This window comes from Maylandia zebra, linkage group LG23, assembly GCF_041146795.1.
Source record: "Maylandia zebra isolate NMK-2024a linkage group LG23, Mzebra_GT3a, whole genome shotgun sequence".
Taxonomy (NCBI): Eukaryota; Metazoa; Chordata; class Actinopteri; order Cichliformes; family Cichlidae; genus Maylandia; species Maylandia zebra.
The window spans coordinates 21,658,202-21,675,501 of record NC_135188.1 but is presented as its reverse complement, the minus strand read 5'-3'; the positions used below and the strand labels follow the sequence as shown (position 1 = coordinate 21,675,501).

Here is a 17,300-nt window from a genome sequence, read left to right as displayed (position 1 = left end):
GAAAACAGAACTGCAAACGATCGTCTACAGACTGTAACTTTAACAGGTTTCTATCCGACTGGAACCTATGTGTACCTACAAACTCCTAGTTATTATTATTATTATTGTTATAAAGAATACTCAAGAGTTATTGTTGAAAACTTTTGACACTGTGCCCATTTTTGTTTACATTTTCACTCTGTAGGTTTTGGGGGGCTGAAGGCACCCCGGTGTAAATTAAATTCTACGTACAGGAACTTTGGGGGCGGGCCGAGCAGCTCTGAATATTAGTTGTGAGTGTTCAAAGATGTTCATCAGCCTTTTATGAATGCGAGATGTTTCCTTGGAGACAAAAATAGAATGATGGAAATATTAAAACTGATTGAATGCAGGTTTAATTTAAACAGCTATGTTATTGATTTTTATTCACGGTAAACCGTTTTTATACGCCGCCTCTGCTTCATCGGCTCTTCTCTGACAGTTTAAAATAATTCGTCAAGCTGAAATCCTCCACCACAGTTCAACATATATTTGCAGTTTGATGAGATCTGTCTAGCGTTGCGTATCGAGTAAACGTCTCCGGCTGTTTTGGTCATTTTAACACGTTTTAAGGGCCGAGCAGTTAATCCCAGAAACGGCAGACTCGACTCCAGATACAGAGGTGTGTGTTTCTCCCTCGTGGTGGTGCGGCGTGTCAGACACGCTTTGGCAGTGTCTGCAGAGCTGCATACATATTTCATGTGAGGCAGCCAGAGCGTGCCGACACAGCAGATGGATGCTGGGATGGTCAGTCAGCAGATACACACCACCTCTCTCTCTCTTAGTTTACCTCTGAGCTCGCCTGTTCCTGATGTATTGATCAGTATCAGTGCTTTAAAATGAGCCTTGTTTTATAACTTTATATAGATTTATGCATCTGTACTCGTGTAATGCTCGCTGAGACCCAAAGTGACTGAAGTGACTGGCCTGTAAACAGATCAGAGTCTATTCATAGTAGATTCAAATGACTGCTATTAGTTATAAAGTATATTATTAAGACTTCTTCACACTAGACTCTAGTGTGTTTATGTAAAACCCATAAAATAAATGGCCTGATTTTGCATGTGTGGGTGTTTATGTCATTTCAGGATCAAGAGCTGGAAATATGATCCACAGAAAGATTAATTCAAACCTTTTCAGTGTTGCTTAATCGTCTCTGTTAAAGGGCGTCTGCTTGCATTTAGAATTGAAACATCTAAATGTAAGTAAATCTAAAACTAATATATCTTGAAAGGACTCCGGCAGGGTTTAGCTTTGGCCTTTATTAAACTGTAAATAGTTGCAGGATATCAGTGAGGAGTATTTTCCCAATAATCCCAATAATCATGAGGGCAGTTGCTCAAAATCCCTTTTTAGAGAGCGAGGTTGGACGGGTTACATCGGCACTCACTGTATCTCCAAAGGCCTCAGAGAAAACTAAACATGTGTTGAGTCTATATTAAATATAACCTATAGCTGTCATCCTGTTTCTAAGCCACTAAAATAAAGAAGATAAAGTGAAATTTGCCTTGAAGAAAGAGACAAAAAAAGAAAAAGAAAAAGAAAAAGAAGAAAGAGGCTTGTTTCCCCAATGTTGCTCCCAAACCATAAGGAAGATGTGAATTTAAGATCTGTTGAAAACCGAGGAAAAAGACGCGTGTATAGTGTCTTAGGAGCAGTAACGTGTTTCTGAAGAGGTGATTTCTATTCATTCAAGGCTTCAAATGTTATTTTAAGGCTTTTCCTTTGCCTTAAATGCAGCAGCAGAGCTGTTTCCAGACACTTCTTGGTAATCCCATTTAACAGCCATGTCTCCATCTTTTCCTCCATCGGTTTTCAGTCTCCACCTGCCGGCTGCAGTTGACCCCCGGTTAATCCCGCTGTGCTCGCAGATCACCATTTCAAATATCCAGCTGCTTTGTGTCTCCTTCTATAAACCTCGCCGCAGTGACCCTCTCTGATGTGGCGGTGTTTGTCCACGCTCTTGCCGGGGTTGGGTGCTGCAGGGCCCGATAAGGGCAGTGGCGGCGGCGGGGTCCCCAGAGAGCCAGATTAAAGCTTAAAGGACAGGTTAAAGCTCTGCAGACCTCTGCGGACACTTAGATTCCAACTTTACTGCAAAAAGCCTGCACCAGGAAGCTTAAACTCACAGGAAAATGAGAAATAACCTTCCTCAAAGTGCGCCGGCTATAAATCCCTCTCACTGGTATCTGTCAGAGGTCAGGACCCCACACGGGGTCACCAGATAAATCTGGGAGGTCACGAGATGATTAACGAGAGGAAAGAGAAAACAAATCCTCACACACACACAAAAAGCTAACAGCTCATTTTGGAGGACGTCGAGATAAAGCAGCCTCTTACCGCAGACAGCTCTGATCTGTTTCTGATCGAGCTGATCGATTGGAATTAACACAGCGCTGACTTTGACGAGACCTTGTCATTTTCCTGACCAAAAGCACCCACCATCTAAGTGCCCTTGAGCACTCTTTTACCTGCAGAGGGTAGAAAAAGACACTCCCCCCCCCAATAATTTCAGTCTTTGTTTGCTTTCTGCTGCAGATTTTACCTTTTAAGAGGGAGGGCGCCCTCACAGGGAGAGCGCCTCACTGTGTTTGTACCAGTTAGTGAGCCAGCAACCTAAAGCCTTTAAAACCTATTAATTTGAAAGCTGCATTAGTTTCTGGACTTGATTTTCTTCCTCATTAAAGTCTTAGAAACTCACGTTAGTGTTCTAGGGTTAGAAAATTATATATTATGGAAGAAAAACCGGTGAGTTAGGTTTGGGTTAAAATGCATCGGTTGCCATGTCTTTTAAAGATTGGTTGCCATGAGGACCCCTCCAAAGACGTTCTATTCTGCGCACAAAATATCTGAATATGTGGATTAAGGTTGTGGAGCATCAGTCTAAATGGAGAAGCTCAATTCTGCTGCTTGTATCCTCGACCTGATGGGCGAGGGAAGGACTGTAGATCGACCAATAAGTCGACAGATTCAGCTCCATCTTCACCACAACAGATTACTACACTAATATACTTACTGTTGAAATACACTACTTACACATTTGTGCTCATGGACCCAAAAAACGTGACGTTTTGTTTCCATGAACTGAAGCTCTCATGTCCAGACCAAGGTCTGACCTCATGGTTGCCCGATTGGACGAATAAATTGATTGCAGGTGTTGAGCTGAGCTGTACACAGACTCCAGGACACAGACTGTCCCTCAGGACAAGTCGCTGTTTTTTTTTCCGGTTTGAGAACCAAACCTTCAGAAACACGAGGACTCGCTGACAAACATGCAGAGGACGGTTTTCATGTCTCCACCTGCCGTGACAGACTCCGCCGCCGGAGTCAGGAGCTGCATTGGTGGCTGTGACATCACTCGAGTTATCTCACGTCTGAGTCCGAGGCTGCTGCGGGATGAAAGGCTGCGAGGTGTGTTTGATGTCACGGAGGGGCAGCGTGCGTTGGCGTGTAATTTGCCATCTCGGCGTGGAGTTTGCTTCCACCATCCCCCTCCTCACCTTGATGCACAATGTTTCCAGCTTCGTGTGACAACGGCAGCCTTTACCCATCTCCGTCCAGCTGTTTCCACCTGTGCTTGAGCGGCAGCGACCCTCTCCGTACTTCTGTCGTCAGGTGGAGGTGCGTTTGATGTTCGGTGTCTCGTTGGGGGGGGGGGGGGGGGAAGCACATTAACTACCTTTATGTGCTTCCCAATCGAAAAGTGGAAGGAGAAAGTTGCCCTCAGCTGCTCGTCTAATCTCGATTAATCCCACTAATCATCCACCCGGCGTCAGAGGCCGAGGCCTGACGGTGAGGAAGAGGAGGGTGAGTTAATCCTCCCCCGCACTCCTCCTCCTCAGAGATGAAGGGAGGCACTTCAGAGATGAGAAGTCGTGATGAAAGAAAGCGCTGAGAGAACAAGTTTCCACTCAGGATTTCGCTTTAATTTAGAAACTGATCAAAGAGGCGCAGGTCACGTGACAAACAGCAACCGCAGACCCACTTCTCACTTCCACCTTAAATATTTCAAAGTTGGAGCGGTGATGAAGCTGCACATGCTCATAGTGACACTGGGTCTAAACACAAGAGGACCCCCCTAAACACAGCATATGTGTAATCTTTGCTGTGAGGTACCTGAAGCTAAACAATGTTTTTAAGGTGGATTTATTCTTTCAATCTGCTCTTTAACAGCCCAGAAGCCCGCAGCTTCATATTGTTCCAGTGTGCAGATCTAAGGAAGCCACTTTTCCATCTTTTTCGTGTCCTCATAACTTCATAGGTTGGGAGATATCCAGCCTAAAGGCAGAATCACTTCCTCAACTTCACTAAGGCGGAACTCCTTAGTGTGTTATTACTGCGATCATCAGCATGAGCCCGGTGTTTCAGGGACTGTAAAACAGGAGGGAGAAACTCAGATCTATGTTGGAATCTAGTGGTTCCTCTGGAGATGGAGACCTCTTTCAGACTTTTCAGTTTCTGCGTCTTTATTTTTATGTTTCTTGCTTACTGTTTGGGATTAAATCAGTGCACACTCAGGTTCAGTTAAACATCACTTAAATGTTTGTGTGTATTCCACCATCAGAAGCTCCTCAGCTCCTCTTTCTGCTGCTTCTTCCACCTCAAATTTGATTTTGTGCCCCTGTGGGTGCAGCTTTTGCCTCCATGGCTGCCCGGGAGGCTTCAAAGAGCTTGACAGACAGAGAGGAGAAAGAGGAGGCTCCACCCCTGCTTTAGAGGAGGCGGTGCAGACGGTAAAACCAGAGCTGGAGTTTGCTCTCGCGTGACCCCGCTACTGCCCAGCTGACTTACATGTAGATCAGAGCAGGAAGTAAAGCCACAGCTTAGGGTCATCAGGTCCTCAGCATTTATTTTAGGAAAGTTTCCAGCCTGCTGAAGGGAGAAACCTGCTCCAGAATATAAAATCCATGCTTCAGTGTCCAAAGTTGGAAGACTGAAACTGCCAGAAAAGGGAAAAAAATTATCAAAATAATAATAAATAATAGATAATAGATAATTAAAAAACAAAATAATTGCAAGTATATATGTGTATATGTATATGTATGTATATGTGTATATGTATATGTATGTATATGTGTGCGTGTGCGTATTCTAATTCATTATTCATTGTTGCAAAAAGGGGGCTGTACTTCAAAAGGTTATGTAAATAAAAGAAAAAAGGGAAGAAAATCTAAATTTAAACAGGAAGGTAAATAAATGCAGGTATTATTTAAAATGAAACGCATACAGGAGCAAACCAAATCGGAAGCATTCATTTATGTGAAATTTGATAAATTAATTAATAGCCATGAATGTTTTTTAATTTTTTGTTGTTGTTGCATTTATATTTGTTATTTATATATTCATTAACACATTTATTTTTTTTTATTTTAGTACTTTTGGTCCTCCATAAGAAAATCTTAATGCCATCCTGTTTGTTTTTCATATTGCAGGACAAAAGAATTGTATTACAAAAATAGAGATAAACAAGCTTCAATGGACAAACCAATAAAATAAACACAAAAGTAAAATAGTGAATAAGTGAATTAACACCTAAAATGTCAATTAGTATATTTTTTATGAATAAGCTGTTGCATATATATATTTTATTACTTCATTCTTTCTTTCTAATTTGGGATTTTCAGTCCTCCTTAAATGTGTTTGAATGAGTGAATAAATAAACTGTTTGCACTTAGTTTTTCTTTAAATTGGAATTTAATTTAATTCAATTTTTTGGTTTGTTTTTATTTTGGCAGCTTCAGGCCTCCATATATTTTAGCCATAGTGAGGAGAAAAGTGTCCTTCTCAGTGTTGGTGCCGCTAACAGAGCTTCTAAAATAGCCCAGGCTCTGCTGTAAGAGTAAATAATAAACACGTGGTTTAACACTCCGGCTCCTGTGAGGTCTCCGCACCGTGTTTCCCCATCATCCTTTGCTGCTGCCGCTGGCCGGTGTTCAGTGTGTGTGGAGCGGAGATCGCTCAGAGTGCAGCGGAGGACGGTGCGGTGGCTGTCCGGTCCGGTGTTTACTGTCGGCGGGTTAAAGTGTGAGCGGAGGTCCGGATCTTCAGCTGGAAATTCAGCGGCATTTGGAGCACAAGTGAAGCGGGTTTGAGGAGCGAGAGGCCCGGCTGGCTGCTGCGCGGCGCTGCGGGGGATGTGCGCACACAATGGGAGACGGTCCGGGACTCGAACAGCGTCTCCCCGCCCGGCTTGGTTTGTAAAGACACCGGAGCTGGAGCCGGGACTCAGCGCGGAGTGAGGACCTCCTCTGACCGGGCAGGACGCCTAAGACACCGGGAGGAGCTCAGCTGCGAGCCCCGTGGGAGCCGCGGAGGACGCGCCTGTGTGTCGTGAATCCCGCTGGGATGAACCCCGAGTGTCTCCTGCGTTCCAAACCGCTGTTTACACATCTGGATGAAGAGGAAAGCCTGGGTTTGGAGCTGGTTTATGGAGTTAATGCATGTTAGTTTACTGGATTTACCCGCAGACCCATCAGCAGCCTGCAGAGGTTAGTGCTCAGAGGATAAAACTAAAGGAGCAGTTCACAGTTTCTCTTTGAATCCGAATATTTTAAATTAAAGGAGCAGTTCACAGTTTCTCACATGAGCTTTGAAGGAGGCGATGTACCTGCTGGACAGTAGCAGCTCTGAGAGGATGGAGAGAGGAGCTCCTCAGAGAAAGACTGTGTACCGGATCTCACTCACGCTGGTGAAGAGGGAGAGCTTAGAGGATGAGGACTCGGTGCCCCGGCGGGCAGAGAACCCAAAGGTGGGCGCCTTCAGGCGTGAGGGGTCGGCAGAGGTGCAGCGGGGAGGTCTGCTGGAGCAGCTGAAGGAGGTGGAGGACGAGTCGGAGGATTTCTCCTCTTCCCACGGCTACATGCGGAACTTTAGGACGTTCAGCACGGGCCAGCTGGAGCTCGGCAGGCTGAAGATCTGCCGGAAGCAGCTGCTGCAGCGGGGCGCCAAGGCCACCAGTCCGCTGGCGGAGCCCGGGCAGGAGGATGGCGGCGAGCGGGAGGTGGAGGAAGCACCACAGGCGCTGGTGGAGAACGGTGGTGTTGGCGAGAAGAAGAAGAAGCTCCTGAAGGCGAAGAGCGTGGAGGAGCAGAGCTCGGAGCCCGTGAGCAGCGTCGGGAAGCTGGCCCACTCTAAAAGTAACGGGGCGCCGTCCACAGAAGGCCCCCCGGAGACTCCACCTCCTCTGAAGCGCCCACCCGGTCTGCTGCGCCGCAGCTTCAGCTTCAGGCACTGGAGCGGTGGTGAGCTGCTGCGCCTGCGGGCGCTCTCCAAAGACAAACACCACAGCAGCTCCGGCTGCATTGGCCAGGACGCCGCAAAGAATGACGAGCCGGCTGCGCCGCTCCCCACAGCCCGCCTCCTCGACCCCACCAGAGAGAAGAGCAGGACACTGGAGGTCGGCGCCGTCCTCAACAAGACAGACTCCATGTCCGAGCTGAGCCGCTGGGAGAGGGCGCAAGGCAGCAAGAACCGCACACTGGACAACAGCGACCTGCTCCGGCTGGCGGAAGAGAAGGACGCTGCCGGGGCAGCAGGTGGAGGCTTCCTGCTGCGGGGAGGTGGGGGACGCTCCAGCGAGCGGCGCCTGGTTCGCTTCTTCAGCGGGATCTTCTCCAGGAGGGACGGTGCTTCCACGTCCACGCCGGTGGGGAGCCCTAGCACCAACAGGTCGCTGCGCCGCAGCCGTAGGACGGCGCTGTCGCAGTCCAGCACGGAGAGCATGAACGGAGGCAGCGCTGACGGTAAACACGTGACCACAAGGGTTTGAGTGTGTGGATGTTTGAGTGTGAAGTGTGTGTTTGTTTTAAACAGCAGGGTGGTGTTTGGTTGAGACTCTGCTGCTGTTTGTCTTTCATTACTCGGAGCTCAGCAAATTCAACACGAGGCAGAGCGCCATCACCTCCATCCAAAGCATGGTGAGACAGAAGCCAATGAAGGGTTAAAAATGTCAGACAGGAAGTAGGAACAGGGAGCAGTTTGACTTTTATCTGCAGCATCCTCTTTCCATGGAGAGGGGACGAGTGGAAAACATGACAGATGAGAGGAAGTGCATTAGTTGTTGTTCTCACAGATGGATGTTTTCTCCATCAGCCTCTGTCCTCTGCAGAGGAACCTTAAAGGCTCCATAAATGAGTCCGTGCAGGACCACAAAGACTAAACACAGAAACAAACACATAAAGCAGAAATCATTTGTAGCTGTCTCGGCTGATGCAAGGTTTGTTTAGAGGCTTTTATTCTGAAGGAGCTCTGTTTTGTCCTGTTCTTAGGGTCTCTGTGACCTTTCCACAGGCGTTGGGTTCTGCAGGTCTCTCAGAGGTGGACTAACAGGTTTAGAGTCTGATCACACAGAGGAGGTGGGGGTGGGTGGATGGTTGTGGTGGTGCAGGGCATGGCTTCACATGTTTGAGATTCCTGAGGCGTTAACCCCCCCAACCCAGCGAGCTGCTAGATGACGGCGTCTGGCAGGTAAGCTGTTGTTTCTGCAGACGACCTGTTTGTCCTGAGAGAAGTCCTGAAACTGGAGGCTGAAGTGTGGCTGTTCACACCTTCAGCAGTGTGGGAAAACCTTTCAAATTAAAATAACTAAAGGCAGCAGAACAATTAAATGCTGCTTTTCTCATTGTTCCCTCACATTTTGCAGATTAATCAAGAAAATATCTGTCAGCCTGATTTCTTACTTTGTTACTTTTTCTCTTTCATGTTCACACTGACCAAGAAAACCTCAGCAGGGAGGCCTTTATTTTGAAGTTCAACGTTCAACTTCTGTTTCTTTTGGTTTTTGAATGACTTGATTCTCTCTTCTGGCAGCGCGTTCAAAGGTTTACGCCTCCGCAAGACGAAGGCAAGCCAGGCTTTTAACTCCTAGTTTGAAGGCACAAAGCATCGCGTTTAAAATGCTGCGGCGCATTTTAACAACGGCTCCTCACCGCAGAGCGCACACACTCTTACGGCTTGTGTTTAACATGCTGCACGCGGCTTTCAGGCCAGCGTTCTGTCAGTTTTGAAGTTTAAAAAAAAAAGGGCTCAGTGTTCCTATCAGAAACACCGCCGCGCTTTGGTGCTCATATTGGTTGTTTAGCATGCCGTGCTACACAGTAATATTAACAAATCAATTTTATTTATATAACACCAAATCACAACAACAGTTGCCTCAAGGCGCTTTATATTGTAGGTAAAGACCATTCAATAATAACGGAGAAAACTCCAACAATCACATAACCACTTGTGAGTAAGTGCTTTGGCAACTGTAGGAAGGAAAAAACTCCCTTTTAACAGGAAGAAACCCCCAGCAGAAGCAGCCTCAGGGAGTGGCTGGATGATGATGATACTAATAATAATAATAACCAGGAACGGCGCATTTAAAGAAAATAATCTGTGTTGTTTAATTTCAAATCAAATCAAATCACTTTTATTGTCACATCACATGTGCAGGTACATTGGTACAGCACATGTGAGTGAAATTCTTGTGTGCGAGCTTCACAAGCAACAGAGTTGTGCAAAATACAATAATGTAAACAAGCAAAATACAAGAATGGCTAAATCTGAAACTAATAAATATATGTACAATATATAATAGTATATGCATTTCTGGATGTGTATACTAAATATTTTTCTGTGTGTGTGTGTGTGTGTGTGTGTGTGTGTGTGTGTGTGTGTGTGTGTGTGTGTGTGTGTGTGTGTAATTTGGCTAGACTCTTAGGTCTAAATGAGCTTCTAGCATCGACATACATGCTTCTCGTTGGGTGTGTGGCTTCATTAGCTCCACACTAATCATAATAACCAGAAGTGCTGTAAATGATTTAGAAAATGTTGTTGGGCTCTGCGCTCTTTTAGTCCATGTTTCGGTCTGTTTGAGGTATGAAATGTGGTGAAATGTCGACTTCACAAGCTCATGTTACCTTTTTTTAAGATTCCATGTTCTCCGTAGTAATCATTTTAATAAGAATAATAACTGTAATTAGTGTTTAATAGTTAGGAAATAATGTGTTTGGACGCTGTGAGCGACAGCCTCCTCGTCTTGCTCTGATGTGCCACTCTAATCTCTCTAGTCGATCAGTTTTTTCTTGTCATTTGACTCAACACCTGTATGCGCTTACCTCATCCTGCTCCTGCGTCCTGATTGGGTGATTTCAGAGCACCTACTCATCAGTGTACAGAGGGGAACTTTTTTTTTTTTTCTGTCCGAGGCCAGGGATTGTTGTCTGATAAAGACGGCCCCTGACCTCGCTGTCTTAATGGACTCGACTGGTGTGTGTGTCTGTTGGGAGTAAATGTAGGGGAATGTGTGTGTGTGTGTGTGTGTGCGTGTGTGTGTTTGACCTACATCCGCAGCCATGCAGAAGTAATATGGGCTGTAAAAATGCACACACTCAGTCTTGGATGCCAATTACTGCGTCTACGTTTGCATCAATTTATCTGCTTTTTTCTTTATCTTCCCAACACACACACACACACACACACACACACACACACACACACACACACACACACACACACACACACACACACACACACACACACTCGTGATTCTTCAGCAGCTGAAGCTCCTCCAGATGAGTCGAGCTGTTTCTCAGTTATAGCTTTGATCCTCCTCTCTGCTTTGCCTCCATACATAAACCTCACACACACACACACACACACACACACACACACACACACACACACACACACACACACACACACACACACACACACACACACACACACTCACTACAATGGGTATAATAGGGAGAAAATCCTATTAGAGGAAATGCTGCAGCAGGGAGCAGAGATGGAGGGATGATGGAGAGATGACTCTTCTCCTTCCTTACTTCCTTCTCCTCATTTCTCCTTTTATTTTTATTTTTTTCCTTGCTCGTCTCCTTCTCTTTATTTGACATCATTTTCTGTTTCCTTCCTTAAAGTGTCACCTGTTCGCTATCCTAACTTTGCCTCGTTTGTTCTACATTTCTTCTCTTTCTGTAACTCCACTTCTTCTCCTTTCTTACTTTTCCTTACCTCGTTTTCTTTTCTTGTTTCCTTTTCTCCTTGCTAAATTTTCTCCTCCTTCATCCCTTCATTTCATCCTTCTTTTCTTTCTTCATTCCTTCACCTTTCCATCCTTCCTTGTTTCCTTCTGTCCTTGCATGCTAGTCTTGTGTGCTCCTAATTTAATTCCTTCTTGTTTCCTTAACTCCTCCTTGAATCTTTTTCTTTTTTCTTCCTTTCCTTAACTCTTATTTCTTGTTTCCTTTTTATCAATCTTCCCTTCATTGGGTCCTTATTTCCTTCTCTTTTTGCCTTATGTTTTTCATTCCTTTATCCCTCCATTTGTCTTTGCTTGACTCCATTTCCCACCTAGCTTTCTTTCTTCGTTTGCCCAGTTTTTCCTTTTTTCTTTTAATTTCTTTCCTCAACTTTTTTTCAGGTCCTTTTTTTCTCCATCCTCTGGTCTGCTTGTTTCTTTCTCACTGCCTAATTTCCTTCATCTGCTCCTCTTTCCTTTCTTCTATTTATTGTGTCCTTGCTTTATTTTCTTTCCTTGCTTCCTTCCTTGTGTTCCTCTCCTTGATGAGTTTAGTGAACTCCAGACAGAAAGAAGATGTTAGATTTGATCCTGAAAGCTCCATTTACTCCATTTGTCCATGCTGAGGTCAGTTCGCAGGCCATTCAGTCTTTAAAGCTGGCTCAGTTTCTTCTCACTTAGGTCCAGTAAAGAGCATTATAGTCCATGATACAGCTACACAGAGCAGGTTTAATTTGAGTTTGTTCTGCAGAGCCGAGGAAGCAGAAGTGGGCCAGATGCTGTCCTGGTTCTGGGTCTCCGGCGGGGACTCTGGCTGTATCATTACTGCAGGCGGGTCAGGCCGGCGGAGTGTGGTGTGTTAAAATAACCGGACCCGAGTGTGACTTCAGGCCGCGGCCTGGAAACCATCAGCCTTCTTTATTTTTAACAGCACTCGCACCAGAGTCTGTGAGGAAAACTGCATTTAACAGACAGGACTCTCTGTGTTTCACAGCTGCAGAGACAAGCTCTTCCCTCTTTTCTCTGCAGTGTTTTTAAATAACTGCATAAGCATGTGACGGAGCTGTTCGCTCATTAAAGAGCTCGGAGACGCGTCGATGTTGTAACACTGTTTTCACTGCTAACCTTCAGTGTTAGAGCAGCGACGCCTTGGCCTTCTGCCGCTCCCTCCTCGCTGGCAGCGTATTAGCTGGCTGCTGTGTCGCCTCAGTGCTGGAGGTTGTTCAGGGGTCCTGCTTGTCCTCCTCCTCACTTCCTCTTCAGAGCCAAGTTGGCCCATGTGGCGAGGCTTTGTGGCCTCTGTGAACAGAGCCGTGAAGCAGCACGGTCCACCTGTGTGCAATGAAAACCATTGATCACAGAGCTGACAGCTGATTTGTCATTGATTGTGTTAGTTTAAACCAGACGTGACCTGAAGGTCCTGCTGATGTTCACCACGTTTGCCTGGATCAATATCAGCCTGGTCTTTTCCTCACTGAGCAATATGACCTATTAACTTATTATCGGCATGGGATCAGCAGATACCAAAAGCTGAGGTGTTAGAGATGGAAAAAGTTGGAGCTTTGCATCCCTAACTTAAGCATATAAAGCCTCAAATGGTCCTGGGCCCGGTCACACTGCAGTCTTTATAAAATCTCGATTTATTTCTTACTAAATTTAATGTGGCCTTCGTCACTTTAATGGTCAATATAATAAACGTCTAGAGTCTAAGTGGTTAATAAAAGATCAGTAATGGTTTTCAAATGGACCAAAATCCAAAGGTCGTGGTGCTTGGTGTGTTCCTAATATTTTGGCTCTCTTGTATTTTAATAGATGATCATTTTGTGTTAGACTGCACACTCCTCAGGCTTCTTCATATCAGTTACTGGCTGACTGAGCTTAGCTTGTTTGTGTCCTGTAGTCCACGACTGGCCCAGTGACGTTGGCGTGCCGGTTGGAGTCCCACCCCTCCCCTCCCTGCAGCTTACAGCTCTTACATAAGGCTCAAATCCATCCGAGGACGCTCGCTGTTATGCTCTGAATCACCCCTCTGATACGCAGCATCAGCAGCAGAGCGAGCCAAAGTTGAGATGCATCCGGGACGGCGGTAACGCCTGATGTAACCACGCTGAAACAAACACCTCCTCCTCCGTTCTTTAGAGAACAAAGGGAGCAGAGCAGCCGAACTGATGAGCTAAAGATGCTAATAAACCTGGAATCAGTTTACAGACTGGTCTGTGACTCAGACCAGTTCTTTACTTCACCTCTCCCTCCAATGCTTTTTGTCTTGAGTTAAATTGGGACATTTTTTTAGTCTTGGCACTAAAACGAAGAAAGTAAATAAAACCGTTTGGGTTCATTTTCATTAGTCTTCTATCTTCCTGTCAGAACACACCCAAAAATGTTGTTGTGGTTTCTGAAAGGATTCTTGTCAAACATTAATAAGCAAACAGATTTTTATTCTGCAGTCTGAATCCTCACGTCAGTTTAAAGTTTAGTGTCTGTATCTGATTGTTGCCTGATTGTGTGTAGTTTTCAGTAGCTAAAAATAAGAAAAGCCTAAAGATGAGTCATTTTGTAGACAGACAAGTGGATGTCGAGAGGGAAGCAGATTCACACATAAAGATGGAAACGTGGCTTTTTTGGCAGAGTGCAGAGTGTTTTGGCCTCTGTACAGAGTGACTCCTACACGTGGATTTCACTGATTGTTGCTGTGGATGATTGCTGATGGTTATTTGTGTGTTTCATCCTTTGGCTTTTCATTTTTGTGACAGATCCAGGAGAGAAGGACAAGTGCTGCCTAAGCAAAAACCTTAGACTGTGAGATTTCCATCAGTAATGGGAACATCTAAAAGTTCATGTGTACTGTAAGCCAATGCATACAGATTTAAGGTTTGACTCTCATCATCCACTGAAGCACAAACTGGGTGTCATCAGGACGCTACAACATAGTGCGAACACCATCCCCACAGACAGAGCGGTCAGGGAAGCAGAAGATTACATCAAGAAGGCCCTGAGTAAATGTGGTTATCCCAGCTGGACTTCTGTCAAAGCTGGGAAGGCGCCTAAAGAAAGGACAACTGCTGCCTAAGCGAAAACCTGTAGTGATCCCGAATGTGTCAGGAGTATAGGAACAGTTAAGACGCATTTTCTCTAAACACATTATGAGTTGATAGTCTAAATATTTTGTGGACATATATGTAGTCACTGATGATGAAAACATGAACAAGATCATGACTGCGTCTCCTAGAGTCTGCATTCCTGTACATCCAAACGGCGTGACCTTGGCCTAGATTACTTGAGTTTAGTCACCAATGGCGAACCCTTCCACACCTTTTTAAATGAATGAAAAACTACTCAGAGTTGGTAGGAGCAGGTCAGGGTGGCTGATGTGCGTGTTCAAAACACAATAACTCTCACCAGAGACCAATGCCTACATCCTGGTGTCCTTTCTGAGGTCCGGGCTGTAAAAGTGTCTCTGTGAAGGTTCGGAAAAGGCAGCGCTTTCATCATAACCTATTTGCAGTCCCATCAAGAGGATATTTTGGGGGGAAATGTAACCTTATGCTTTTTTTTTTTTGAGGAGATAGAGGTGAAGGAGGAGGACGTGAGGAGGCAGTGGGAAAAATCTGAGTGTAAGAACGTGTCAAAGTGTGTCAGAGTGAGCGTTAGATGAAGGCTGGAGCGCAGTTTAAGGCTGTTTGTTTCCAGGTGAAGTTCCTTCCCGCCCACACTTCTGTCTTTATTCTGCAGCCTCCGCCTGTAGTCTGGCTGATGGGGGTGAAGGTATTATGTTTGCTCTGACAGCGCTTCAGTTAAAGAGCTGTCTCACTGTAGAGAGCATTTCATTACAATGAGAATACTGATGCACTTCAGCCATTTAATACCTGCTGTAATCCTCGACTGTTAGACAAACATGTGGTGTGTTAATAGGCTCGAGTTACGTCTTTCCAGTCCTTATGTAAAGATTATTCAGGTAAACTGAAGCTACTGTAGTGTGTAAGATCAAACTGCTACTCCCCTTAATTAATGAGCAGCTTTTGTTAATGAAAGAACACTCGGAGCCTTTTACAGCCTCTCAGACGTGTTTGTTTCTGTTTTGGGGCCTAAATGCACAGACGCAGCATCGTTGCTCTGATTAAATGAACTCCTGACCATGAGTGTGTTTCAGAGTGTGTGTGCAGCAGTTTGTAGCCGGCGGTATGACGGCGGCTTTATTTGATTTGAGATGAGGATGAGAGCGGCCGGCGTGCTGCCAGCCAACCAGCTGTGTGTGTGTGTGTGTGTGTGTGTGTGTGTGTGTGTGTGTGTGATGGGGGATGGGGGATGGTTGTGTTGGACTGATTAAAAGGCTGATATTTGGGTCAGTGTGTGTTTGTGTTAAGCCGGTGACAGTGAGTCTGACGAGCACTGCTTATTGATATTGAGTCTATTAATGGACTCTGTTCATCGATTAGGGCTTTATTTCACCGTTGATCGGCTCACCGATGACGCAGCTCCGCCTCACAGCTCACTCTCACTGTGTAAAGTTGCTTTTTAAATAATTAATTTACTTATATTTATGTAATAATTCTCCACAGTGGGTCTCTTGGTGATTTCCAAGGTTTCATGTTGGACATCTTCAGATTTTTGAGGTCCAAACTGACATTTATATTAAAATCAACCAACATATGATACTTCCATATCCTGTCTGATCTAAATGAATTCATTTCAGTGGTCACTGAGACATAAAAACTGCATTTATAGCACCAGAAAGCTTTATAACTGTCATCAGTCAGCCCTGAAAACAGCTGCTGGAGGCTTCTCTCCTTTAAATAATGCCTTTGTCCAACGAGACGTTGCAAGAACTTATTTTGGACATAATCTGGGCAGCTGAAGGTCAGATTGGAGAGAAGCCACATTTGTACTTGTAATTACTGACGTTTCATTGTTTCAAATCATTTCAGTTGATTTCAACCTTGTGTTTCTCCCAGTAACAAGTATAAACTGGAACTCAAACCTCTGTTGTGAAAGTTCAGAGAAACTAGGAGTGGTACAAATGTTTGTCAGCACAAGATCCCAAGATTTATACTTATATTCCTGGACGTGACACCCCTCCCCTCTTTTATCAGCAATTTCCATCAGTCTGGGCTCATATCTACTAGAAATGGAAGATTTTCCAGGTTTAAAGCATGAAGTCTAAATTTATACACAGAAGTTTCTTTTTCTGTCACACCTGAATCCCAGGGCCCACCAGCAGGAGCTAGAGGCACATTTTGTTTTATAGCCACAAGCTTTCCAACTTGCACAAACCTTCTGTGTGACGTGCAGAGATCAGATTTAACCTTTTAACCAAAATGAAATTGCTCGACACGTCTTATTTAAAAATCTGCCATAAATAAACCATCAGCTGTAAAAAGATCCTGCAAAAAAGAAAGAATTTTGTGGACTTCGGTGCAGCTGAGAAGTCATGACTGACACAGCCAAGACCAACAGACCAAATCTGTGAATTTTCTGTGCACCAGGCTGTGTTTACACACTGTATTTTAAGGAGGTATTCAGAGGACGTGGAAGTGAGAACAGAGCAACTAAAACACCTTTTCCCCTTATTTGTTTGCATGAGCAACACTTTTTATCAATGAACTGAAGTTCTTCCAGTTTAGAGGGTGAAATGTTCACATTTGGAGGCTTAAGAGCCAGTGAACTCCTTCATGGTGTCTAAGCTGAGGGTCCGGGTTGTCCGAGTATCTTTGCTCTAACAGTGAAGGAAGTGCAGCAGGTGAACATCTGTGTGTCTGTGACTCACATGCAAAGGTTCGTAAGCATGTGATCAGACCACAAAGAGTCCGTTGGACAGTTTTGCATAATTTCCCTGCTGCCTCCTTTGAGCGCAGGTCAGACGAGACCCTTCACAGTGTCACTGTGCTCCTGCAGGAGCGATGCCGATGATTAGCTCGCTCTGCGTCTCCATTTCTCAGGCGTGAACACAGCTGCCCTGTCAGAAAGAAACACACCTGCAGGCGCTGCATCTCTGAGACTCGTTTCACTCCAAAGCCTTGCCGTTGGGTCCCCGTGCCAGCAGCTCCGCTATCGCCGTGGCAACTTCCTCTTTGCCCTCCTGTGGCCTGGGGGAACAGCTGAGCGAGTGGTAACACACAAAGCTCTCTGTTGTCCGAGGCTCTGCAGGTTTCCGTGCCCCGAGTGGAAACCTCTGTGTTTTAAACCCAGCTTCTCTGCGATGGATCTGCAGACCCCCCGTCCCCTCCCCATCCCCGCCATCTCAAACCCACTAATAACACCCCCAATGCAGCATTGGTAC

At 45.3% G+C, this 17,300-nt stretch overlaps 1 protein-coding gene across 9 annotated transcripts in view; it reads left to right on the top strand.

The window, feature by feature from the left end:
- The window catches only part of agap1 (ArfGAP with GTPase domain, ankyrin repeat and PH domain 1), a 187,092-nt gene that overhangs the window by 42,111 nt on the left and 127,681 nt on the right, over nucleotides 1–17,300 (top strand). For 6 of the 9 annotated variants that reach the window (XM_024798595.2, XM_004565581.6, XM_004565583.6 and 3 more), the window contains exon 1: nucleotides 5,958–7,760. The exons of the other annotated variants lie outside the window; for them this stretch is intronic. In XM_024798595.2, coding sequence (XP_024654363.1) covers nucleotides 6,620–7,760 — 1,141 coding nt within the window. In that variant the 5' untranslated portion in view covers nucleotides 5,958–6,619. Of the gene's footprint in view, nucleotides 1–5,957; nucleotides 7,761–17,300 lie in introns of those variants that run through there. 9 annotated transcript variants of the gene reach the window in all.